Source organism: Merops nubicus, unplaced genomic scaffold (genome assembly GCF_000691845.1).
Source record: "Merops nubicus isolate BGI_N331 unplaced genomic scaffold, ASM69184v1 scaffold15339, whole genome shotgun sequence".
NCBI lineage: Eukaryota > Metazoa > Chordata > Aves > Coraciiformes > Meropidae > Merops > Merops nubicus.
Window position 1 is genome coordinate 31,106 of NW_008631796.1, and position 26,469 is coordinate 57,574.

Sequence of the window (26,469 nt, forward strand, 5' to 3'; positions counted from 1 at the left end):
GCCACTGTGGGGAATTGCTACTGAATTTTTGGCCAGGATTGTTCCCAGAAGAGGGCAGTGGTGGGAAATCCTGAAGCCATTTTGTACAAGGAGACAAAGGAGGGAGGTGGAAGGTTCTGGCTCCTGCAGCCACAGAAGCCGTACAACGTGCAGTTGACTTGTTGTGGGGAAGGGTTTAATGTGAAGCAGCTATTCTGACTTATTTGCTGTGCTGTTGCACCATGTGTAGGTGTTGACAGCTACCAGGTACTGCGTCCAAGTGTCCTCCTGCATCTCCATCACTTCAGGCCACCTCTAAGTTCAGTTAGTTACGTCTTCCAGGGGATGAACAAACAGCTTCCATGAGTAGATTCCTCAAAGGTCAGGGGTCTAAAATCAAGTGCGTCATGTAATGAATTGCATTTTTAATGAGGGTCAAAGCTATAAAGCTGTTAACATGAGATTAAATATTTAAATCTCTGAAAATGTCTTCTTCAGAACAAGAGGCTGAAAGTAATTTTCTTCTGTTTTCACAGACAGCAGGGGAAATCTTACTGTTTGTGATGTACGGTCCATGTCTTAGCAGGAAATTAACGATATTCAAATGGGCTTCATGTACCAGATTTGAGCCAGGATGGCAGTAAAAGCCCAAGCAAACATTTGATGTACTTTTTCATCAAAGTTCTCAGGAGCAGAGTTAACAGAAAGTAACTTTAAGTCCTCAGAATCCCAAGATGTATTTTCATACACGTAAAATCTGGTTAAGAAGTCTCACTAAGAAGCTGTCTCACGGTTTAAAGCTGTACATTAATTATGTGGTGACTAAGGTGTGTTACTGTTTATAGCCCTAGGTTTTTGAAAGCCTGATTGAGCCTTCCCAGCTTGTGATATTGCTGGAGAAGAGAGCTGAGGTGGTTTGGTTCTTTTTTTCTACTGATAAGGTGTTCTCCTGTGCTTGGTCCCTGTGAGATCAGTGTTTGTCTTCCACCACTCCCTGCTTCTCTGCCCATTGTGCTAACTTATGTGTAAGTTAAGTTATGTTTTAACTGTTTTCCTTCCTTCTGCTGCGTACTGGGTCCATCAGTAAATGTAAGAAAAACTTCTAAATGTTTAATAGACAACTCTTAGTGACAGACAAATGATTGACAGAGACACATCTGATTCAAAGAGGAGCAGGTGACAGCATCATCTCTCTGGTGCTCGGTGCTGAGACATGAGGAGCTGCACACAAGGAGCAGCTGGTGGTACCTGTGTCTGTCTGCCCCTGGTCTGCACAGGCCAGTCTTTGTGCTGAGCTGTTTCACTGCCTGGATTGATACATCCCTGGGAATTACAGTCCCATGAGATGCTCATGTGGCAATACCTGAGCTACTCCCTGCTCTGCTGCCCATGTTTATGGTTTAAGGAGATGTCTGTGCGTGCTCTTTCACATTTGCAATCCCTTAGGAAGTTGGCCAAGCTGGGGCACTTCTGACAGAGCAAGGCATAACCGTGGTGTTCTTTTCCTTCCTTGGTGTCAGAGTTATCATAGGGACTGCTATCCTGCATGCTCACCTCTCTGGCTACAGTCCTCTCCTGATGAGCTGGGATCAGCTACCAGAGCCTCAGAGCCTGGATAATTCCCTAGGAGAGCTGCTGCTTCTGCGTCTTGCACCCGGACAAGGCACTAAGCTCATTTCTACAGCAGTTCTGGGAACGGGACAGGCAGGAGGGATCTGGATGTACTTCTGGATGTTGTGCAGTGCAGTTGTCTTGATGAACCTCTGAAAGCTCAGTGGCCCTGTAAAGAAGGAGCTGCTGTGTTCTGCAGGGAACTGTGACACCCGCTAGTGCTTCATTTCACCCAGACCAGCCCGCAGGAGAAACTAGTTTCCTTCCAGAGGGGCTCACTTGGCTCTGTTCTCATACTGTGCCAGGTTTCTTGGTCAAATAACTGACCAAAGAGGTTAAAGCAACTGTTTCCCAAATCAGCTCCTAAGAAGAGCCCCCTTTAAGGCAGAGCTTTCCAGCCTGACTTTTTTCCAGCATGATTTTGCACTGGGATTGCTCTTTAGTATTTTGATATTACAAATTGATAGTGTACTTCAAATCTCTGAGCAAGGAGCTGGCCCTTTCCTCATTGTTCTCCCAGCTTCCTTATGGCTGTGGCTAATTGTAAGGTGACCCTGGGAGAAAGGCACAGGAAGGTCCTGGGTTTGATTAGTGCATTGTGCTTAATCTTTATATTGTTTAACAGCGTTATGGGATGAGGTGGCCTTTGAGGAAGAAGGTGGCCATGTAACAAAGTATTGAGAAAAATGGCCAGGCACCAGGGCAGCATTGTGAAGGGAGAAGTGAAATCTCTGTGTTGGGATCAAAGGGAGTCTTTGAAGCAGCTGTTGTTCAAACACAGAGTCCAGGCAGCAGACCTTGATGAATCAGAAAAGGAATATAGATGAGGCAGAGCCATGTGGACCCTTCCCTAGAGCCATCTATGTATAACGATAATCAATGTGCTAAATATTTAAGTACTCTTTTTATAGTTTTAAATACACTTTTCAAGTGGAGGATTCAACCTGATTCATATGTTTTTTGGGCAAGGGAACAAGTGTTTGATATGCGTAACCTTCTTCCCTTACCTCATGCTAAGTCCTTAACCATCCACACTTCTCTGGGCTGTGAAATGAGAGCACAGCCAGTAACACCAGAGCACAGAACTTGGGCCCCTTTGAGCTGCTCTCTCCTGATGTCCCCAGACCCTCCCTGCCTAAACTCCAGAAATCCTCTTCCTGAGCCCTTTGTACTGTATAGGAAATGCTTTCATTTTAAATATCCACATTTTCCCAGTGTTCCTACAGTGCTGATCTGCAAAGGTGCCCTCTTCAGAGGGGTGAGGGAAGCAGGAGGTTAGAATTGGCTGGACAGAGAGAAAGTTTCAGTGACATTGCCCTTCACTGGATCAAAGAAAACTTCCAGATGTGGTGAAATCTCCTTAAAGGGTGACATGCAGAAGCCGTTCATATCACCTACCACCCGAAGCTGGCCCTAGAACATGTGAAGTCCTGGGCACATGGCACGTTTTCTCAAGCTGCACCACGTCGCTGTTATCCTTCCCGGAGCCCTAATTGGGAGCTTGTCTGTACCCACTGTTTTGGTGGTGTTCCCAGAGGAGGACTGAGTGTGCTGACAAGTGAAGCAAATGCTGTGTTTAAAAGATAAGCGCTTTGAGAGTCCTAACTTGGAAGTGAATTAGAGTTCAAAACTCAGGCAATAAAATGCAGAGAGCTGGCACAGTCTGAAAGACAATTTTTTGGTGTATGTTTGCAAAAAGGATGTCAGTGGGGAGAGAGGAGTTGTCGAGAGATACTGGTGCTTGCTTAAAAAGAGTGTGGCTGTTATCCAGGGAATTAAGAAATCGTAGGAAGAAAACTGTGGATGTCTCAGCAGGCAAGATGGAGCATCTGGGGAAATAAAGTACTGAAAGGATGCAGACTGGCATCTCAAGGACTGTCCCTCTGTTCAAGTGCAAATGACCTGGATAACCAGGCAGAAAGGGAGGCCTGAGCAGGGCTTTCTGGGAGCAAGTACAAATGGAAACTTGGGTGTCACAGTGGATGGCCCCAGTGCAAGTGAGTAATGGGTTTGGTATGAAAGGAGTTTGAAAAAGAGACACTGACTGCTGTCTGGGATAAAATAATCCTTACAGAGCATCTGAATCTGTTATATTTAGCTACTGCATCTTTAGGACTCTCTAAGTTATCCTCCTAATGCCTCAGTTCTGTGTTAGTGCCAATTTTGTTTAACATGCCCATCAGGGCTGTGGTGAAGTTGTGTTCTGTTAACTCAAGACTGATGACAACATCTTTGGTCTCTCAGTCTCAGGCCTCCTCTGACCTTGGAGACCATGATCCCTGAATGTGCCATGCTGGTTGGCATCAGATCACTGTCAAACCAAATGCCTTACTGCTAAATGCTTCAAGGTCGTGCCATGTGGTCTTCAGCTCCGTAGCATTGCTGATGCCCAAGAGCCAAACATCTTCCTTTCCAGGTCACCACTAACACAACTATTGTGCAAGATTCTTCTCAGCATTAGTCTTAATGGAGGCCTGTAATGATAATAGACAGCAAGATTGTTTGGGTACACTTGGTGATGTAACCATTCCTCAGGGATCCACCATTCTTTTCCCCTGTATATCCTGAACCTTCTACCTTGCCTGTCAGGTACTCGGCAGTAAAGTGCTGGACACCGATACATAAAGAGAAGTCCGTGAGCTGCAAATGGTTGGGGAGCTGGAGAAAGGGGCTGAGAGCCTTGGGCAAAGTGCCACCACATGAGGAATTTGCTTGTAGTTACTGTTCCTGCAGGAGACGCCAGATTGCTGAAATACTTTGCAGCAGGCTAGATTGCTCTTATTTCTTCATCTCCATGTCACGCTCTGTTTTCTAAATGTTTAATTACAGATGGATTGTGGTTTGTGGGTTCACAGCTTTTCTCATCTGCTTTTTGTCAAAGGTAAGCAGATGTACTGGCTGTTGCTCTGTTGAGCTGAGTCCCTTGTACAGCAGCTGCCAAGGAGCTCAGAGATAAAAACTTCAGCATATGGGAAAAAATGGCATCTGAAGCCAGTTTCTGTGGCTGAGGTGATCTTGTTTTGAAAGCTACCCAGCAGGCCTCTTATCTCCCCAGGCATCTTGATGGCCCTCTGCTCCATCCCTGGAAGATGCTGCCTCCAGAATTCCACGGCCAGCTGGGGGTGTGTGGCCTAGAGGGACCTTTGGTGTTTGACCCCATCTGCTTGCTTTCTCTGAAGACGAAGAGAGCCTCGTGCTCTCCCTGCCAGCTTCCCCCAGCTGCTGTGCAGTGATGAGAAGCGTGCCAGAGAAACAGGATGCCTTCACATCATTTGCATTCTGTTGCGGTAGTCCAATTTGCATTTTTAATCCACACTCAAATAGGAGAAAAGTCTGAAAGCAGTCTGCTTTGTGGTTACAAGTAGGTAGCCTGACTTCTGCTGTCAGCCACTTGTCTGCCTGTGCCGCTCTGGCCAGTGCCGCTCTGGCCAGTGCCCTTGGAGGGCAGGCCTGGAGATGGCCTGCGGGTGGTGAGAGCTTGCTGCTCTAGAAGTGCTGCTGGGACTGTGGGCTCCCTCCCTCTGCATTCCCAGGCTGCCTCCTGGGATTTGCCTCCCCAAGGCAATAAACAGTAGTCATTCATTGGTTTTAAATGACGGATGTATAATGATTTGTTGAATGACCATCCTAATTATAGTAAATATACGTAAGAGGGCCAAATTCACATCATGTAAATGAGGTCAATTCTGGTATTTTAATGTGACTGCTTTGCTGTGCTGCCTACAAACATTCTTTTGTCATAACCTTTGCACTTTTTATATCTGTTTGCAAGTGATATTTTCAGTTCATTTTTAACATGTGGAACCATGTCAGTCTTCCAGCTCGGTTCTTACTCAGGAAGAAGACTGCCAGAAACTTTCAGTTCATGGCAGGGATATTTTCCATTTAATTGAACTATGAACAATCTAAGGAAATAATTAGCTGAAGTGGTGTTTGGGTTTGTGCATAAGCCAGCTGCTGGAGGAGATCTGAATATGGTTTTTTTGTGGTGCAGCCACCTCTTGCACTCCCTTGGTTGCTTCTCTGTGGTTGTAGCCAAGGAGAAGACTGTGGCTTATTAGTCCTTGCAGATTTGGGGACTCCAGGGTGGACTACTTGGAGACCTGTCAGCTCATTGTTAAGAGACTCCAAAGTGAGATTTTACTGAAGGTTTTTATGTTGGCTAAATTCAGTTAAAGCAGAAGCCTGGTTTGGTTTGAGGGAGTATGCCATGCTCCAGAAGCTCTCCACATTTCAAATTTTCTAGGTCACTCTTGGATGCTCTAATTTTTTTCCAGAGAAACAGCAAAAACTTTGACACTGATGATTTGTATTCTTCTGTCGTCTCAGTCTCGGAGAGCATAGAGATACTTTTTTGGCAACTTCTCCCCCTCCTCAACCCCGTCACCATCATTAGAAGGCTGTCAACAAGCATCAAAAATCCCAGCATGCCAACTGTAAATGCTGATTGACAGTTCAGCAGCCGAGGTGGCTGAGTCGTGCCGTGCCTGACTTGCACCAGGCCGTGTCCTGGCCCCGTGGTACATCCCCAGTAAGCGTGATCTGAGGGATCCTGCTCATGTACCTGCGTGGGGTTCACTGGGCAGGGGAAACCAGAGATGGGTGAAAAGCAACCTCGTGAGTGGACATTATGTGTGCTAGGAGCGTGGTTTGGGTTTTTTATTACTCTTAGGCTTACCTTTACCATTTAGATCTTATTGATACTCCTTCCATGCTTCTGGTTTCACTGCTTTTTTTGGATAAAAGAGCTTGGAAAGTGCCCTGGAAAAACTGGAGTTTTGCTGCCAGAGCCTTGTCCCCAACTAACATGCAGTCCCCAGAGTGCTTTTGGAATGGTTTCATCAGTGGTGGCTATCGTGGCTAAGAGATTTTCCTGTTTTCTTTCCCTCTCTTCAAGTGCCCTGTTCTTGTGGGGTTTGTCCCTGCTTAGTGAAGGGCTTTGAGACGTTGCGACTTGCTGTGGGTGCTTTCTGCAAACAGGCTCTACGGTTTCATGGCATCACTCTGTAGGATCACCCCATGATGGGATTGCTCAGTGGCTCAGAGTCTACTGACAGTACTATTTACATACTCAGCCATCGGCTGTTATTCCAGATGATGCAGATTTTTTAGTAGCTTTAGCTGAAAGGGCTTTTATTGAATTGTATTACTTAGACTTAAACCCAGTGCTGCATCTCCAACAGACTTCTAAGTGAAAAATCATGTATAACTGTTTTTGAAAGATGCTGAACAGTAGCATAAATCATTGCTCCCAGAAGTGAAATCCTGGTGCTCTGTTTTGATGAATTTGGCAATTCAGAAAAACAGTAGAATCTGCTCGTGCCCTTGGAAATCCAGACATTTCCATGGCTTAGAGCTCAGTGTTCCAGTACTGCAGAGCTGTGGTGCCTTTTAAACCCTTCACTGGTGAGTCAACGGTGTGCTTACTGCTAGTTTTGAGGGGGAGGTTCCTGACTGGAAGGGCCAGAGAGACATTTCTGTAGCAAACTGATTTAGAAGGAAAAGGCCAAGCTGCTCAGAAGAACAGGATGTTGAAAATCCACAAGGAAAATTAACAGGCGTAGTGCAGGTGAGTTGGTGAGAGAGATCCAGGATAAACTCTGAAAATGGAAGAGATTTTTACTGTCTAGGTACCAGACAGTACACGTGGCATACCTTGGGCTTACCTTCTTTTCCCTCCTAGTACTGTTCCCAGAAATTCTGAGAAAATCTTTGTGATTTCACAAAGATCTGCTCAATGGAAAGTGGTGAACTAAAAATTAGGGTATTACCCAAACCATTTTGCAGAGAAAAGGAAGAAAATGCAGATGATAAGGAATAAGAAGTGACAGGGACTAGATGAAATAAAGGTTCTGAAAATATTTGGGTTGGAATTAGTAACAAAATGGGGAGATGAGGAATTTAAAGCCACTGAATCCTTACAATGTGTGTCCTAAATGAAGGACTCATTTTGGAGTGTTAAATGATGATTACAACCTTGAAAATTACTTTATCAAGAAGAAATCAGTAAGAGCTTGTAGAAAAAGTGAGCTGGCAATCAGCAGGGTGTTAAGGAAATTAGGGAGTAATTATGCCAGTGGAACTTTCTGCAGTTTCCAGGAACTGAATTTGCAGTAGAGACCAGCACCACATGGACTTAAAGACTGTTTTCCACAAACCCAAAAATAATCTTAAGGCTTTCTTGCAAGTTTTATCTTCAGTGGCTGGCAGAAGGATGGAGCTGTATGTTGGATTGCCCTACCAGAGGAAGCATCTTCAAATCTAGCTGTCCTTGTTTCCTGAGCTCCTAGGCAGGGCTGCAGCTGCCTGCTGAGGAGCTGCTGTTTCCGAGGACTTCCCTGGGCTGCTGGGGTGGCTGCAGCTCTGCTCGTGAGGATGTGCACCCTGCCTTCTCTCCCTGCCTGTGCTCGGTGGGTCCTGAGGCAGCCACCAGTGTTTCTAGCCTGCTCTCCTGGCACTGCCCATATCTTGAGTGTGGGATGGGATGGGATGAGTGCCCTGCTTGAGAGAAGGAACATGTCCCTCAGGGGGACCAACAGTCCCAGTGGGACAGCCGTGGTTTCCACTTCCCTGTCTTTCTCACTTGTGTCTCCTCACGTACCGTAAGGTACAAACCTCCTGGGCATGTACAGCAGGTAACACTCCACACTGTGAATTGACCTCAAGGAGATTCCTTGCACCTGAGGTTGCAGGACTGTCCTCTGAGTGCACACACCAGCCCTCACTCAGCAAGGTCTAGGGTCACTAAGGGTCTAGGCTCAGCAGTCTGTGAGGCAAAGGCAAATCCATGCAGGAAAGCAGTACTTGAACAGCTAGGCAGCAGAGAGGAAACCCCTGAAGTGCTGGAAGCATACAGGCCTGCCAGGAAACCATGGCCTTGGTCCATTAAAAGGCAGCTGTGGAGAGGGGAGATGGTGGAACCCAGCCTCAGAGGTAGTGTCTTTGGTCTCCAACTTTCTCTGCTGTATTTTTTTGTAGAGGTTAAAGGACAGTTGTTGGTCTGCTGCTGGGAGATTCCCTCCCATGAAGCCTTCCCTCTGGCTCTACTCAGCATCTCCCTCACGTTCTGGACAGCACTTTATGTATGAGGATATCGTGACTTCTGAGTAATAACTCTGGAAACTTGTTTTATCATGCTCATGATTTACTCTGGGGGTTCTTCAGTGATAAGGCACTACTGGGACAGAGTACCTGGGAAGCTTCTGACTCATTAGAGATCCCTAAAATAGCTTGGGGCTATTTACAGCTCCCTGACTTCTGCTTGTACCGTCCAGTGATGGGCCAAAAGAGCAGCTGCTCCCCTGGGGCGTGGAAGACCTGGATCTGTGTCTGTCAGTGAGTCTCATATTGTGGTGTTGGGAAGTACAGACTGTGTGGTCTGACCGTGCCTCCAGTGATGGGAGGTGTCTTGTGGCTCTGTGCACTTGAAGCTCAACCTGAATCCTGCATGCCCAGGCATGGTCTGTTGTCTATGGCAAGTGAGAGCCACCAGGAATCCTGTCTGCTCACTGCTTTCATGGGCTGCTCCAGGCAGGAGCTAGGGGACTTGCACTTACAACTTCATTTCACCCTTAAATCATCTGTATTTCAGCAAAGCTTGTGGATTTGTTGGGCTCCTGACATCTCTCCAAGGGGGCCACACGTGGAGCTGGAAGCAGGGTGTATGTGGAGGCAGTGGAGTTCCTCTGCTGCTGCCATGCAGATGCTCGAGGCCAGCCCCACCAAGGACTGGCTGCAGAGCGGTGGCTCTGCTGGCTCCAGAGCCTGTGGCCTTGCCACATGCAGGCACATTTCTCTGAAGTGATGTTTTCCCTTGTATTCCTCCTCAAGTAGCTGCCTTGGGGCCAGCCTGGTGGTGGCTGGTGTGACGGAGGCTGTCCAGCCACCCCTTTCCAGCAGGAGGAGAAAAGCAGATTAAAGCAGCTTCCCTCTCCTGCTCTGCTTACTCTGTCTGTGCTCTTCCCAGAAGGTCACAAAGCCTCTTCTAGTTCCTCTGGAGCTAACAGCAGCTTTGTAGCTCCGTGCTAGGGCAGGGCACAGGCGCTTCCCCTTCCACTTCCGTGGCAGAGCTCCAGCTAAGTGAACCAGGAGACTTTCTCCTCTTCTCACCCTGCTTCCCTTGCAAAACCTTTAGGAGCCAGAGCGTTAACCCCTTTCTTTGTTCCTGAGCAATCTGCGTGTGCTGGGCACATTCGTCATTTCCCCCCTTGTCTCAACAGGGAACTCTTTCCATCGGTGGCAAAGAAGTGACCCTTGAGTACACCCCGTGCCCAGAGTTTTGGCGCTGCAAACGTGTAAGTATGTGGTGAAAGGGCTGCGCTGTGCTTCCCCTGCTGCCTCTCCTGGCAGTGGCACCAGAGAGGAGTGTTAGATACTTGATCAGTGGCTGAAGATCCTCAAGAATAAGACCTGTCCTGAAGCTCTTGCCTCTTCTAAACTTTCATGGGTTCCCCTACCTTACTTTTGGTACCATCTATGAGTGCATGTTGCTTTAGTACAGGTAGCCAGTGGTTTCTGCACCGAGCGGTTCCATCCCTCTTCAGTGGTTCCATTTATAACATGTGGGGAAAATAGTGTGTGAATCCTTTCTCCTTAAAAACCAAAGTGAGAAAGTGATTCTACCAGCTGGAATGGAACAGGCTTTCACTCTGGTTCACCTGTGTGACCACAAGTGTCCTCACCTCCCAGGTAACCAGAGCTTTGAGCAGCATAACACTGCAAACCACCTCTGTGTCTTACACAAGAACCTGGGACCTAGGTTTGAATGTAGCAAGTACAGCAGGGAAGGAAGCGTGGAAACGAGTCCAAGTCCAGGCAGCAGTTAGTACAGCCTGGAACCCGGTCCTGGGGTGGCGCAGTTGCCCCAGGGCCAGTTTTGTTCCTGTGCCCTCCCCAGGGTTCTCCCAGCAGCGCCGTTTTGGGCTGTGGTGGGCTGGGAAGAGCACTGGAGCGAAGGGCAGGGCTGCCTGCATCCCCCTGCCTGCACACCGAGAGGCTGCAGCAGGGTGGGAAGGGATGGGTTGTGGTCAGACTCCCACCTGGACCACTGGGTCATAGTAGGCTACAAAGCCCTTCATCCAGGCTAATTGGATGCACTACAGCTCAGCTGCTAGCAGAGCCATCACTCAGCGCCTCGTCTGTGCTTGCAGCACTCCAGAGATCAGGTAGAGACAGGAGTTCCAAGCAGTGCTTTCACAACAGCACCCAGTGCAATGAGGAGGAGCTAGAGCATACGTCCCTGCTGTGGTGGGGCACAAGCGTGGTTTGAAAGAGCTTCCTTGTGCCCCAGAGCATTTACAGGGCTTCGCTCAGAGGAAGAGAAAAGGGTATGGAAGAGAAGCAATGCAATTACAGAGAGCTTGCAGAGGAAGCTGAGAATGCTGTGTTTGGAGGGAGTTGTGAAGGTAGGGCTCCTGGCTTCTGTGATGGGTTAACTGTCTAAGCCTCTACAGCTCTACCCCTGGTTAGCAGACAGCTCTTCACTGACTCTCCCTCAGCAGCAAGTTACATCAGTATCTGCAGTTTGGCTCAGAGGAGGACTTGGTCACTGCTTTAGGAATGAGTTGAGATTAGAGAATACAAAGGTACCTTGGGATCCTGTGAAACAACAGGGTGGCCAGCAGTGTGGTGCTTGACATGGAGCTGCGTAGTCCAGTGTCACCTGAGAGGGGGAAGGGTCCCACCACATGGCCTGGTGAGGTGCCTCCATGGCGTGAACAAACCTGTGCTTGGAAGTTGTGTGAAAATCCTGTTCCCAAGGCAGTCCCAGTTGTGAGCAATTCCCTCCCATTCCAGCCCAGGCTGCTGCTGCCATTACCCATCCTGTCTCTCAGGCTCTCACTGTAACTTTTCTGTGGCTGTTACTCTCTGAAAGCATTGCAGATTCTGGTCTTCTGGAGTAGGTTGTACCACTGCCTTCAAAACATGACTTCCTCATACTGTCATCTTCCATTGCAGTGTAAGGTGTGTACTGTGGGCTACAGATCTTCCTGTTCCTATTGCAAGCTCCCAAGAGATGGTGAGTATATCTGGTCCCTGTGCTTGGTCAGTTAAAAATTTCACCTGCCCCAAGAAGTAGGTTTCTCTTCTGGCATCCCTCTTGGTGGATGAGCTGACCACTCTGTAGGAGGATTATTAGTTTTGGTTTGTTTAGACCCTTTTCCCTGTCCTCACTAAGGACGTTACAAATGGTTGTATTGCCACCAGGGTCTCTGTTCTTGTGAGGCTTGGTGGAGAGGTGTGTTACTGCACAAAGCAGTGTAGGAGAGTACAGGAGCCGAAACATGCTCCCTTGAAGAACAGCTTTCTTTGGGACGAGCAGGTATTCCAGGCACCCTGTAAGCTTTGACTCCATCTTTGGGCAGATTCTGATGGTTTGTGTTTCTTATCTGCATACCCCAGGCAGAAGGGCATTAGAATAGCGGCTGATGCAGAACTCTTTATTTACTGAAGCACTGTCCCCGTGGTTGTGCTTTCCTTGCACTGTGGCTCCTCCATCAGTGTTATGAAGGCAAAATTCATGTAGCTGGCCCAGCACAGCTGTGGGCTGTAATAAAACTGCCGAGGAGCAAATTAAACAGAGCTTTTGAGATGCTGTGAAGACAGATTGTGGTGCATGCTTCTTATTGACCTTCTTTTGTTGATTGTGAAAACGTGTAATGTAGTAACATCTCTATGACTGTCCTTTGACTGCTGGGTGAAATAAAACTCTCTAGGCATGCACTGTCGTTACTGCAGCTTTGCACAAGTTCCTGTGCTCTTTGTGACTGTTAGTCTTGAAGTGGACTGTAATGTGCCTCTCTTACAGGGAGCAGAGCAGGCCCAGAGTCCAGAGGTGTTTCTGAGGGAGAGGACGCACCAGCTGAGCAAGAATTCAGTAAGAGAACTGCTCTCCCCGTGTCTGGGGTTGGTTGGTTGGCATAGGCAGTATTCACAGCGGCATGCGCGGGCTGGTTTCACATGCAAATTCTACATGAGGTTCTGCTGATGAAGAGTGGCCAGAACTCTGCATGCTGAAAACTGCAGACAGATTAGTATGGGCATGTCTAACATGAGTTGTGGAGCTTTCCCCACATCGACATGCAGCCTGGTTCTGTGTTCTGCTGTGCTGCCTGCTGCCCAAACTGTGAGAATGGGGAGGTGCTCTGGGGGACAATGAAATGTGAAGCTTTGCTGCGCTGAGTCTTGCACCCCCCCTTTCTTTCTCTGTGGGAGAAGGCTTCAGCAGCAGATGAAGGGACGTCTGCAAAGATGTCTGACTTTGCAGCCCCACAGCTTTGGCTTTGCTTTCCAATAGCTTTAGAAGCTCAGGTGGGGATCTCTTTTGAAGTGAAGCCAGATGCTTCATAGGCCTTCAAGCAGAGAAACTTGATGGGATTTATCTTCTCTGTATTGCATAGGTAGGCTGGGGGGCAGGGTGTTTCCACATAATACCTGCCTCATCTGTGGTGAGTAGGCAGCTGATAAAGTCAGTGGCTGTGTTGTGTTGCCTCTTGTCTCTGACAGGAGAGGTCAGGTAAAAGAGCCCAACATGAAGCAAGTCAGTGGAAGAACAAGCAGTATCTAGCCTGTCTTTTACACACCTTGTGTCTGCAGAGTGTTAAGACACAGGACATGCAAAGGGCAGAACAGGTTAACCCTTTATAAGGGGCACTGCTGCAGTGGCCAGAAGATAGGAGAAGAAAAATACATGCTGAAACACTGTCTGTGGAACCAGTGCATTTCTCCTCTCCAACAGCAGAGACAAAGCTTGAAAAACCTGAGCAAGAGTTATCAGGACAACCAGGATCTCCAAAGCAGCCTCTCCAGCCCTCGGTTCCTGCTCCACAGCAAGAGTGTCAGCCTCAGGAACAGGAGCCAAGGAAGAGGGATGAAGGGCAAGAGCGGCGGCCCTCACAGGAGAGGAGAAGGGACATGGACCGGCACCAGGAGCTGCCTTCTCAGAGAGAAGCAGAGGAAGCCACGCCACAGGATGGCGGAGGAAGCAGAAGTGAGTGGCACAGGCCCCCGTTTTGGATTCCTCTTGCTTGTACTCCCTGAGGCTATCTGCAGGAAGGGCAGCATTTCACTAAAACCTCTGGAGGCTGTTTCTATGTTGTGCAAATCGATGGCAGCAGGTAATGATGGGCTGTCCACCTCCAAAGGTGCTGGAAAATTGCCTTTAGGAGAATCTCATCCAGGGCAAGCTGGCTTCAGGATGGTGCAGTTAACTTAGCACAGCAGCCAAAGTCGATTTGGCCAGAAGTTACCCTGGGCTGAGATTCTTTGAGGAGGGACCTACTTTCTCCTCTGTTTTCTGGGAAGGAAAAGGTAGCAGGGTGGTCGTTTTTTACTGCTTTTCCTTTCCTGACCGCCTCCCTCATTGTGCTTCACAGCGATTATGCTGAAGCGCATTACTCGGTTCACCCCCCCCGAAGTGATCGTGGGGCTCCTGGCCCCCTACGTGCGTCTCTCCACCTCCAGCGTGCGCATCATGAAGAACAAGGCTGGGCGGATGGGGCAGACCTACGGCTTCATTGAACTGGATTCACATGCTGTGAGTAGTTTCCTGCTTTCACGTGCTCCCTCTGTTGGCATCTATGGTCTGTAGAAACAAAGAAGCCATAAAAGTATAAAAAATGGCCTGTTGTCACAAGCCGCGATGCTGAAGGAGTTTCTTGCCTCAATATGTTTCTTCACAGACCCTCCTAAACTGGAGCACCTCTTGCACAAATATTTTGTTTGCAATGTGACTTGAATTGAATGGTTCCTGCTTGCAGAAGGCAAGAATCTTAATTAACAGTCCCACCTAGGAGGGCTTGCATTTTCCCCTTTTGGGTGACTCCCAGTCTCCATAGCTGTGCTTTGGGGTTGGTCCAGGGGGTGTTCCCCAAAACTCCTGAGGGCCACAGCAGCCACTGTGCTGCGTCGTCTAGCAGCCCTAGGAGAATTCGGTCCCTACCTGGCTGCTGAAAACAGTCATAGGACAAGCAGAGAACCTAACAATGCATTCGTCATTTTTGTCACATCCTAAATACCTTTCACTAATATTTAGACAACAGTCTTGCGCTTCCTGTCCATACTCTGGTCATCATGTAAGCACAAAGCCTTCCTTTCAGGCAGACTGGCTCGGGGAAACAGGCTTATGTTTCCTTCTCATGGATGTGAAATTCTGCTTTCCTTTGACAGGAGGCACTGAGGTTGCTAAAGATTCTGCAGAATCTGGATCCCCCCATCTGCATTGATGGACGTACGGTGGAAGTGAACCTTGCTACTGGGAGGAGAAGGTACAGGCTGATGAGGCAGGAGGGTTGTCCTTTGTGTGGTGTGCTGCGAGGCCGGAGCTGTGCTGTCAGACCAGGGGCTTAAAGGTTGGACAGGAATTAGCACAGATGTTCCCAAAACCTAAAGATGTGTTTGAGAGGTGAAGGCATCAGAGCTAGAAGGAGCTTCAAGGATTGAGCAGTATGGGATTATTCATCATATCGCACGGCCTCTTGTTGTCCAGCCATCAAATCCCATTTTGAGGGAATTGATGGGTTCAGCTTTTTAAAAAGCAGTTGGAGAGATTTGTCTTTGTAGATACAGCAGAATGTGATCATAACTCTTGTAGAAACAGTGCTCTACAAAGTCTCTCTGTCTCCTGGGATGGACACAACCCAACATGTAGCCAGGGGAGATGTTCTTTCTGCCTTTATTGGTCCTGATGATCATTTTGAGTATACGGAGGCGAATGTGAAGCCAGACTGGCATTAACCTGCAACCTTTATCTCAACAGGAATGACTATGGGGAGCACAGTGACAATTCCTACTATGGCCCGGTAGGTCTGCACGGCTTCCCTGCAGGTCACTGGAAAGGGAGGGAGCACTGGGGCTTATAAGCCTGACTTTGTTAGGCCTTTATTCTTTGGGCTGCTGAACGTTCAGTGTGTTTGAAGCTGGGATAAGGCTTGGATGTGCTCTTTACTGCTACTCTGCCCCTAACATGTGGCTTGTAATGTGCACAGATGTGCAAGTCAGAGTGCAGATGCTGCTCGAGGGAGCTCTGGGCTGGATTACTCTCCACCACGCTTTTACAGACTGGCTGAAATGATGGCTGAGCTCTGTTCCCGGAGGGAATGTTCCTGTATGTTTTCTGTGTCTCTTCTCTAGTGTTTGTTTCTAGAGTACACGCCTTTCCCATACCGGGTGGGTTGGAGGCTTCAAATGGGTAGTCACGAGCACCTCATCTGAAGCCCGATGGAAGCCGCAGAGGTCTTGTGCTTCGCAACACTGCCCATCGCTCGGCAGATGAAAAGCTCTCTCTGCATGTGCTCTATTTAGGATAGCTAAATGAGCTGTTTTCCTGAACTTCAGGTCTGTGAGAGGAAGGAGAAGCAATATGATGATTGTCAAGGAATCTCTGATCTGTTTGTGTTGTTTGCTGTACTCCAGGGCAGAAGGGGCATGAGAGACAGGAGGGGCGGCGAATCACAGAGACGCACCAGAGCACAGTGTAAGTTAAGCTCTGCCTCACTCCTACTGTGGCGACTTTTCTTCCTTTAAAGGGCACTGACATGTAGAAATCAGCCCAAAAGTATTTTTAAAGGCTAAGAGTAGGTTTGTTTGCTACACCCACTTCTGAGCTCCTTTGCCAGCTTTGTTTAGTCACATTTTCCTATCTGATGATGTGTTTTCTCTCTACTCTTATTGTGCAAAACTACATGCAGATAAAGGAAACTTGCTGTGTGCTTTTCCTTGTTGTGATAAACTGATGGGGCAATTTCTAGATGAGATAGAAAAAAGTACACTTTATGTAGCAGTGCCAGTAGCTGGAAGAACACTCCTGGTTGTTTTGCTAACTTACTGAGCTCTGTCTAATGATGCTTTGGAAATTAGAGGAATTCCTCACATTTTGTGCCTACCCTTAAGGCCTTTGGCTTTGTCTTGTCGGGAGCTTTCATGCACCCACGGACGGAAGGGATGTGGGGAGTGTCATCACTTTAAGTAGGAGCTCTTTGAAAGAGCACAGATCTTCCTTCTGCGTAGGGGTGAGTGGATGCAGAGCCTGGTTCTCATTACTCCATTCTTAGGGAAGTGACTGGAGTTCATATCTTTGGTCAAGTTTGTGGTCTGGTGATCTCAGCACAGCCCCTCTAAGCGTGTTTTGATGTGGTAGTTTTGCCAAAGTCCTAAACCAGAGGAATGTTGAAAACCTGTCTCCCTTCTTGCTGCTTAAAGAAAAGAAGATGTAAGTCGGGTGATGTGAGGATACTCAAACCTCTCTTGCCATGAGAGGAAAATTCTTCTTTCCTGCTCTTGGTCCTTTCAACAGTGAGATATTTACTCATGCTTCCGCCTTTGTAAAAAGCAAGTTCTGCCTTTGGAAGGCTGTGGTGTTAACTCTTGTCTCTCTATTCAGCTCCATCAGATGTGTCCACATACATTTATGATCCTGAAACTGGGAATTACTATGATCCCATAGCTGGGACGTACTATGACCCCAGGACACAGGTGAGTGCGTGGACAGGAAGCTTTACGCTCATTATGTTCTTACAAATGACCTTCCTGTGGAGATATTTCACAGCTAGAGCCTGAAGACAGGCTAGCACGGGACAGTATAGAGGCAGCTTTGTTTCTCTCACTCAGTCCTCTGACTTGTGTAAAAGGGATACACCTTCCAGAATGTTGGCTGAATGAGAGGCTAGGAACCCACTGGCTATGTGTTGGGTTACTGTAGTTGCCTCTTTAGCCTCTTAATCCCTGTGTTTGGAGGGTTTTTTGCTCTGCTCTTGAGTCAGTAGACCTATGGGCAGAGCATCCTTGCTAAGTTTTACTGAAGACAAGTGATATGTGACTCCCTGTATTAAAAGAGGACAGCAGAGCTCTGTTTTCATCTGTGGTCTCTTTGCTGCCTCACCCTAGCCAGCATCTGTTACAAGGAAGCCAAAAAAAGAGTCGTCAGCAGAGATTCTCTGGGACCGTCATCTTCGTTTTGTGATACTGGAAGTGTCCATGTTCTGGGCAAGTGGGGTAGTGCTCTGGTGACCTGGCTGTGGTAGACTGCCTTCTGCCTCAGAAAAGTTCTTGCCGTCAGCTGTGCGAGGCTCTGCAGTCCCTTCTTACAGTGCTGGTCTCCTCAACCCAGTAGGGACAGTAAGCCCAGTAAGAAGAGTGCAGGGGTTTGGCTCAGTCTGTTCCCAAATGCCTCTTTCAGAGAGAAGTCACGATAGACCAAGAGGGCTGCTCGTCACCTACGGAGAGCAGAAGGCGACGGCATGGGAGCCAAGAATGGGCCAGTGGAAGGAAGGAGCCACACAGCAGGGACAACAGGGACAAAAAGGAGAAAGGGAAAAGTACTTCTGCTAAGGTAAATCCCTCCAGATGTTCAAAATGATCAGAGATCCAAGGCCAGGAGGCTGAGGTAAGAGAGGTTAGAAAGCGGAAAGTAATATGTAGAGGATTAAAAAAGCGAGAGACAGTGAGAAAATGATGAAATGTATGGGGTCAGGAGTAGGCCAGGAACATGGTTTTTGACTGGCCAGGTAGGAGTTAAGTTCTTGAAATTTCTGTCTCGTGCCATTAAGTCAGGGCTTCTCATCCCTTCTTTATATTCAAGGTAACTGAGACACATTTCACTCACATTGCTGCAAGCACCCAGGTGTTGTAACAGAGCCGACAGAAGAACAACAGAGGTGTTTAAACATACCAAGTTTAGCTAATAACAGAGACCCAGCCCTCCCCTAGCTGCAGTTCCTGCCTGCTTCAGACATCACTGACAGGCAGGAAGACAAGTGACCCAAGATAAGATGCAGACTCATCCTGCCCAGTGCCTCCCAGTGCTGCTCCCTGTGAGAAAACACCGTGTTGCCACCATGGGAGCTGTTGGTTTGGACCCCAGTCCAAAGTGGTGTTTGAGCACAGCCCAGCACTATGATACTGATGGGGCCTGAGGATTACTGGGAGAGTTGGTAGAAGTGGTTTAGCCACAAATGGGGAAGCTTTGTTTTCTTTCCTGCCTGTTGGTCTGGAAACATGACTAGTGTAGTAGTAGTCTGTGGCATGACTAGTCCTGAGCAGCTGGGACCCAAAGGAGAGTGGTTGTCCTTGAGGTTGGCACCAAGCCAGCCAAGAACTCTCATCTGGTGAGGAGACTGCCTGTTTTCAAAGGCACTGACCTAGAAGAAACATGGTCTTGTTTGAGTGGAGGGTGAAAACATCTCCCGTAGAAATCTCCATCGTTTTTCCTGGCTGCTCTGTGCACTCTGACCCCTATGCTCCTGCTGGTCTAATGCCCAATCTTGGGTTTTTCAGAACGAGCCTGGAGAGGAGAGGTGCTTTGTAGAAGATGTCTTCAAAAAGCCATTGCCTCCCTCTGTGAAAAAGGATGAGAGTGCAGGCCCGGTAAGGTGCTGTGTGGTGCTTGTCTTCCCCAGTCTTGTGTGAGCAGATAATGAACCACTAAACTAGAGCATGGCCAGGTCATCAGACCAGTTCTCTGCAAAGCATGCAGATGTGAAGCTTCACCCCAGCCTAGTCTTCATGCTGCTCAGTGTGCAAGTGAGCACCGTGGGCTCGTCCTGCTGCGGTGCTGGGTGACTGCAGTCTCTGGTGTTCTCTGCCCAGTGTAAGGGAGATCCTGAAAACCACCACCTTGCTGCTGGAGCCTGGCTGCATGTTGTACCACAGACACAGCAGAGAAAACTGGTGCTGTTGTCCTTTCCCCTCCCTGCCTATACTACTTGTGTGTCATCTCCTTTCTCCCAGAGAAGCAGGATGGTCACTTTTCCTGGAGCGGTGCGTTTCTCTGCTCCCATACTTGCTGGCTGTGAGGGTGGCTTTGCACCTGGTCTTCATGTTCCTTGTGCCCACACAGAGGTGTCCAAATGTGAGCTGGCCCTGCCCCAGCTACCTCACTGGCCTGAGGCACAGATGGGGCCACTGCCACCATCACAGTACAGCAGAGAGCGAGAGTGGGGCAGGCTGGGACAGCGTGGTGAGCTGCTGCAGCTATCCTGAAGCATAGCTCCAGGAGAGCTATGGGTTCCCCAGGATGGGAATGTCTCCCACCAAAACCACCACCTCATTTCTACCAGCTGCCTGGCGTGGGTGCTTAGCTCTTGCCTGCACTGACTCTGTGCTGTGATGTCTTACCACCTCATCTTAATTGTTTCAGAATGAGACTGGGGAGGAGAAGTTCTCTGCAGAAGATGTCTTTAAAAAACCTTTACCTCCCTCTGTGAAGAAGGACGAGAGCGCAGCCACGGTAAGTAGCTCCATGGGACTGGGCTTTGCCTCCCTGGAGCCTGGGGTACGTGGCTAGAGAGACTCACCAAAGCCTGACCGTGACCTTCAGGGACAGAGGCGACAGTTTCTTACGCCAGAAGAGGGAGCATTGAGTTGGGATGGTGAAGGAAGTTTGGTTTATAACTCCGAGCTTCTCTGTGGGCTTCTAGCATGGGGAAATTTAATACCTGCATTTAAGCTGGGTCTTCTCACTCAAGCAGTCCTCAGGCAGAAAACTCTTCCAGCCACCTCTGGGCTGGGGAGGGCCCAGCCTCACTGATCTCCATTGCTAAAGGAAGTGACTGATGGCAGCTACCTGCCAAACTTCTCGGTCAGCTTCTTGGGCTTCAGTGTGAGGCAGACTGGGGGAGCCTGGCACCAAAGCACAGCCTGGCTGGAGAGCAGAAGGGCTTCTAGCCTGTGGTGTTTAAATGCTGGCTAACCAGCCTCTTCCCATTCCCTGCCCATGCTGCTGGGACGCCGCTCTCTGGCTCCCGGGCTGGAATGGGGACAGAAGTCCCAGGGAGGTTGGCTGGGGGAGCAAAGCCCCGCGTGGCTGCAGATCGAAACGCTTCTCTGCCTCTCCCCTCAGCCCAAAGTGGTGAACCCTCTGATAGGACTTCTGGGAGAGTACGGAGGGGACAGTGACAATGAGGAGGAGGAAGAGGGTCAGGATCAGGCGCAGTGGCTGCTGCCTCCCCTCCCGCCAGCGCAGCGGGAGGACCAGCCGCAGAAGGCCAAGGTGGGCGAGGACAAGCTGACCGACTGGAACAAGCTGGCCTGCTTGCTCTGCCGGAGGCAGTTCCCCAACAAGGAGGTGCTCATCAAGCACCAGCAGCTTTCCAACCTGCACAAGGTATGGGGGAGCTGGCAGCTGGGAGCTGGTGTGTGCCGCAGGCTGCCGCGGGCTCCGCAGCCTTGTGATCTGCTGGGAAAGACGGGACAGTTGGGTGGGAAGAGCTGCATTGGGTTTGACACAGCAGCAGGCCAAGTTCCCATCACGGCGCTGTTCAGAGCATTGTGAGCTGCTTGTGCCTGCCATGAGAGTGCTGCGACATCGAGGTGTGACTTTCTAAGCTGCAGTGAGATAGCTCAGGGCTGAGGAGAGGAGGGTGCTGGCACATGTGGGTGTGATAGCAGGAAGAACTTAGCACGTGCCTCCCCATGTTCTGCGCTGCCTTTCATCTCTTGCTTCTCAGAGGGCCAAGCAGCATGCAGGTTAAAATAGGACCAGTTGCCTTCTGCACTGTGGAGAGGAAGGGCTCCTGGCCTCCTTGGGGGGGAGTGGCTTATCTGGCCTGCAAGAATCACAGAATCGTTCGGACTGGAAAAGACCTTTCAGATCATTGCATCCAACCATTCACTCAGCACTGCCAAGGTCACCACTAACCCATGTCCCTCAGCACCACATCAGTGCATCTTTTCAGTCCCTCCAGGGGTGGGGACTCCACCACTTCCCTGAGCAGAGCAGCCTCCTCCAGGCCTTGACAAACCTTTCAGTGAATAGTTTTTTCCTAATGTCCAACCTAAACCTCTCCTGGTGCAACTTGAAGCTGTATCCTCTTGTTTCTTGGGAGAAGAGCCTGAACCCCACCTAGCTCCAGTCTCCTTTCAGGGAGCTGTCAAGAGCCAGAAGGTCTCCCCTGAGCCTCCTTTGCTCCAGGCTCAACACCCCCAGGTCCCTCAGCTGCTCCTCACAAGACTTGTGCTCTGTACCCTTCCCCAACTTCATTGCCCTTCTCTGGCTATGCTCCAGCCCCTCAAGGTCCTTCTTGCAGTGAGGGGCCCAAAACTGAACCCAGGATTTGAGGTGTGGCCTCAACAGTGCTGAGTGCAGGGAGACAATCCCTGACATAGTCCTGCTCGCCCCACGATTTCTGATCCAAGCCAAGAGAAGCTGTTGTGTCTGGTATAGTGCAGGTGCAGGAACATGCTGTGTTGCCTGTGCTTCTTACTGGTGATGACCCTGACAGCTTGTATCCTCTGCTAACACTGGCTTCTCTTCTCCTCCTTCTAGCAAAACCTGGAGATACATATGAAGATCAAACGATCTCAGCAGGAGCTGGCATATTTGGAGAAGAGGGAGCGTGAGGTGGGTTTGTGGTAGTGACCAGATTCTGTTAGTGGTGCTGCATTAGGGGGATATTGGCCTCAGGCAGACCCTCCACTTACACACCTGTATCAGCAGCCTGGGCATCAGATGCCTCCCAGAGAGTCGCAGCTGTGGGCACACTGCATTCAGGCCTGTAGATACTGCTGTGACTTCCCCCCCAGAAGGGTCTGAGTGTGGCTCTGGTGTCTTGCAAGCCAGTGTTGGGCTCTGGGCTAAATAGGACACAGATTTCCATCTGAAGTCAGTGCAGTTTGTGGGCTGCTGCTGCCTGGCCAGGACTGGGAGAGCTGGGACTGTCCTTTGGTAGGTCACAGAGCTGCCCCTGGTGCCATAGCTGAAAGGCTGAAACCACAGGTCTGGGTCAGCCTGACGGATGCCATCAGGACAGAATAAGTGGATTGTGGGTCGTAGAAACATCCCGAGTTTGTGTGTCCCTGGGAGAGACTTCCAGCCAGCAGACGATGAGACGAGACCTGGCTGCAGAGCAGTCTCCTGTAGAGTGTTGAATACTTCATAGCTCCCACACTTAGCTTGTTTTCTCTGTTACAAAGGGGAGATACAAAGACAAAGGAAATGACCGGAGAGAGAAATTCCAGCAGATGGATTCACCAGAGAGGAAGCGACTCAGATACGACCGGGACTCGGAGAGGTAGTGGCTGCTCTGGGTCGGATCTTTCTGGGGTTGGCGCGTGTGCTGCTGGGCACACCAGGGCCAGGATGCGGCCAGTGAGGGGGATCAGGGTGAGGAACCGCTGGATTCCTGTGGGCAGAGTTCCCCAAAGCATGAGCATCTTGTGCTGCGGGGCCCGAGGTCTGTAGCACAGGGTGGAAACAAGGGTCTGGGGGAAAGCAGAGACAAGCAGGGTGGATGAGATGGGGTGTTTTGGGGTGCCCAGCCACGTGCAGCCTGTTCCCATCTACCCCAGCCCTGCTGCTCTTGCTGTCCTACTGTGCTGGCATCCAGCCACTCCAGAAAGAGCAAAGCTGCTTCATCTGTTTGGCTGACGCAGAGGAACACGGGGAGCCGGTTCTGTCTCTTTCAGAGGAGACGGGGGAAGTGGGTGTGTGCTGTGCAGGGCTCTCCACAGCCCAGTGGGCTGAGGAGTTGCCAGGCATGTGCTGTAGTCACAACTGGTGATGTGCCTGTTCCCTTCTGGTACAGCACCCCGGGAGACCTTTCCTCCATGCTTAAAAATCCACATCTTTGCTTTCCTCTGTTTTCCTGGAGTAGCTGTGGATAAACTAAACCAGTTTGTGTGCAGGGGCAGCACCAGACAGAAAGTAGAACTTGCCCAGAGGAAGCTATTTTTGTGCGGAGTGGTTTTCAAACCTACAGGTTTTGGTTAATGGTCTTGGATGAGTAATGACCAGATGGGAGACAGGGTGTCCGGATCAGCACCGCGTCACTGACCTCAGCGGCCGCAGCACTGGGAGGAGAGAAAGATCTAATGGACCAGCAGGGATTAGCCTTCACTTTCTAGCTATTGCAAAAATTCAGATTAAGAAATGCAAGCACAGAACACTCCTGGCTGCTCAGACAACAAATATTTTGGAGCCTGAGCTCATTTCCTGTGCCCTGATGTGCTTTCCCCTGAGGCGAGACGAGGAGTCACATGGTCAAAGGTGCCTGAGCCCTGCACTCAGAATCCACTGTGCCGGTTTCCTTGGGCAGTCTGCTTCTTGCAGGAGACTTGGCTCTCCCTACGGAGAGGCTGAAATGTCAGTGGAGGTGCTATGAGCACGGCTAAAAATCCCTGGCATGTGTTTGGAGCGTTGCAAGACTGGCCAATTGCCTCTGCCTCTTTTACAGCGACTGTGACCCAAGGATGGATAGTAACAACAAAGGGAACCGAACGTTTCAGTCCATGGGGTGGAAGAAGGGCTTCGGCCACAACCAGCAGGGCACAGCATCACCAGCGGAGGTGAGTCTTCCCTTCCTTTTGAAATAATCACTGTCCTGCTGCTGGTAAAGTCTCCCAGGGCAGCTGAAGGGAGTTCCCAGGCAAAACAAAGGCCAGGCTGCAAGTCTCAGCGCCCGCTTGATGGAATAATATGTGTGCTAATTAACTTTGCAGGCTGGGAGGGGTTCCAAGTGTGTTGACAGTGGAAAAAAATTAGAATTTATGTGGATCTGGAGGGTGTGAGAACAGAGTAACAGTGACTAGGGAGGATGTGAGCGTCTGATTAATACCTGCCCAAAGCCAAGCTGGGGTTTGAGCAGGTCACCAGCTCAGTGCTCTGCAGCCACGTGAGCTGGGGAGAAGGGGAAGCTGCTTCAGGGAGCCATGGGCATGGCCAGAGCCACGGGGCTCCTGATGCTTTGTGTCTGCTCCGCTCGGGGGGCTCTCGCTGCCATCCTGGGCTCTGGCCCTGGGAAGGGAACCCTGGGGTACCTCATCTCCTGAGGAGCGGAGTCCCCATCAGCAAAGGGCTTCAGGGACAGGCAGGGCTGGGTGGACCCTGGCGGGTCTCTCAGGGGGCCTCCATTTGTTGCGGAGAGTTTATCTGCCGACAGTTGCCCCGCAACGGGCGGCGTGTGGCAGAGATACCTGGGGCTTCGTGACGCACACTCACTGGAGCCCACGCGGGAGGCAGGATTCCCTCTTCTGTGCAGGCAGCAGAGACCAGCCCCAGATGTTGCTCAGTCCTCACGGGGAGTTGCCCGTGGCCATATAAAGGGCTCCGGCGCCGTGCCCTGGAGGTCTGAGCTCCACCAGGGCTCCTGGGACGGGCCATGGGCTGCAAAGCACAGCCCTCGTGCTGTGCCTGTGAAGGCCTTCAGCAGCGCCCTGGAGATGGGCTTTCTGCCCGCTTCCAAGTCATGCCAGGCAGAGCCATCTGCCCACTTCAGCCCTGCAGGACTTTGATCTCTTGGCCTAATTGATCACATCACTGATATTCAGATAAGCCAGACTTAAAAGCAAAGAGAAACTTCCAGCCTTGGGCCTGCTCTCCTAGGCTAAGTCCAGACAGGTATTACTGAACAATTCAGGTGCTGGCTGCAAAAGCCGGTCGTTAAAAACTGGATGGAATTCCAAGTTTGCTCCTGGAGCCCATGTGAGCTCCATTAGAGGGCAGAACAGCTGAGCTTGTGCAAACACAGCCGAGCTGCAGGCAGCTCCCAGGGGCCTGCCTCTCCCCGGAGCTTCCCAACAGCCAGCAGAGAGGAGAAGTCACTAACACAAGCTTGTGTCTGTTTGCAGGCAGAAAATCGGAAGAAGGGCCCTGGCCTGGGGGTGCAGGGGAAGCCCAGCAAGAGGCAGTCCAATGAGACCTACCGCGACGCCGTCAGGAGAGTGATGTTTGCCCGCTATAAGGAACTCGAGTGAAGGGTGGAGGAAACCCCAAGCCTGTCTCTCGCCAGCTCTCTTTCTCTCTGTGTCATGTTCTTTTGGGGTTTTTTTTGTTTGTTTGTTTGTTTTGTTTTTTTGAATTGTTACAGGTTTTGCTGCTAGGATTTTTTTAATAAAACCTAAAATTTGTCAGTGCTTGTCTCCTGGCTAAAATGGTATGTTTTAAAAGCATACAATGCTTCGGGAGATTCCCATTGTGTTTTGCCCTCTGTTGCTTGGGTCCTTGGGAGCTACAGCCATGTCTGTGGGGCTGGGACAGGTCTGGTCGCTCGGTGACCCTGCCAGCAGTGCCCCTGTCCTGCAGTGTGTTCCCTGCCAGCTCAGCACCTGCTGTTCCTGGAGCCATGTACTCGTGGGTCAGGATGTGAGCTGGGAACAGGGACGGTCCCAAGGCCTTGAGGAATTTGGAGCAGGAACAGCTGGCCTGAGAGCTTCATCCTGGCTCTTGGCAAGGACAACCAGATTTGATTAATAACAATGATTAATAGCAAGAGCTTAATGGCTAGAGGTGCTCTGGCTGATGTGGGGTGACATCTGGGCTTCCCAATCATGGCTGAGCTCTCCCCGTCCTCCCCACAGAGCATGGTGAGGGCCGGGGCTGGTGGCAGTGTTGGTGGGGACATGGTCATGCTGGTCCAGGGTGGTGGGGGCTGTGCAGTGGCCTGCAAGGGACTGTGTGTGTGTCAGAGGAGAAGCCTTTCTGAGCAAGTGCTGGTCACAGCCCCGAGAGGTGCAGAGGCAGCTCCTGGGCAGGGAGGTGTATCAGGGGTGGTTTGGCCAAAGCACAGGGTGTGCGTGCGCAGCACGGACAGGCGCTGGTTGCAGTGGCAGGTAGGAGCAGATCCTGTTCCCAGAGGGCAGGAGGGTGGTGCTGGAGCTGTGCTGGCTGGCACCCACCGCTGCTTTCCTGCTCCCCCAGCAGACAGCAGGCCCTGGCACCACTTTCAGCTGTCCCAAAGTAGAGAAACTGGGAGACATGGAAGCTGAAGGGAGCGGGATGTGGAGGTGAAGGGCTACCTGCAACAGCTGACACCTTCTAAAGGCAGCAAAAGACCTGTCCAAGCAGCATTTCCTTGTCTCCAGCACAGGGAGCCCCAGGGAGCTGGGGGGCACTTGCTCATGGGCAGTGGTGGAGGTGGGGACGCCGGTTGTGGGGCTGGTGAGTACATG

The 26,469-nt window shown here is 50.3% G+C and overlaps 1 protein-coding gene across 1 annotated transcript in view; it reads left to right on the forward strand.

Annotated features, from left to right (window-relative positions):
• Positions 1-25,431, forward strand: part of RBM6 (RNA binding motif protein 6) — a 51,641-nt gene extending 26,210 nt beyond the window's left edge. Inside the window, exons 6-22 of the mRNA XM_008947711.1 lie at positions 9,810-9,884; positions 11,548-11,608; positions 12,398-12,466; positions 13,328-13,579; positions 13,965-14,125; positions 14,758-14,855; positions 15,347-15,389; positions 16,003-16,063; positions 16,970-17,061; positions 17,765-17,917; positions 18,862-18,951; positions 19,724-19,813; positions 20,426-20,689; positions 21,851-21,925; positions 22,498-22,595; positions 23,757-23,868; positions 25,150-25,431. Of these exons, the coding sequence (XP_008945959.1) occupies positions 9,810-9,884; positions 11,548-11,608; positions 12,398-12,466; positions 13,328-13,579; positions 13,965-14,125; positions 14,758-14,855; positions 15,347-15,389; positions 16,003-16,063; positions 16,970-17,061; positions 17,765-17,917; positions 18,862-18,951; positions 19,724-19,813; positions 20,426-20,689; positions 21,851-21,925; positions 22,498-22,595; positions 23,757-23,868; positions 25,150-25,275 (1,920 nt within the window). The 3' untranslated portion in view covers positions 25,276-25,431. The remainder of the gene's footprint in view (positions 1-9,809; positions 9,885-11,547; positions 11,609-12,397; positions 12,467-13,327; positions 13,580-13,964; positions 14,126-14,757; positions 14,856-15,346; positions 15,390-16,002; positions 16,064-16,969; positions 17,062-17,764; positions 17,918-18,861; positions 18,952-19,723; positions 19,814-20,425; positions 20,690-21,850; positions 21,926-22,497; positions 22,596-23,756; positions 23,869-25,149) is intronic.
• The last annotated feature ends 1,038 nt before the right edge of the window (positions 25,432-26,469 follow it).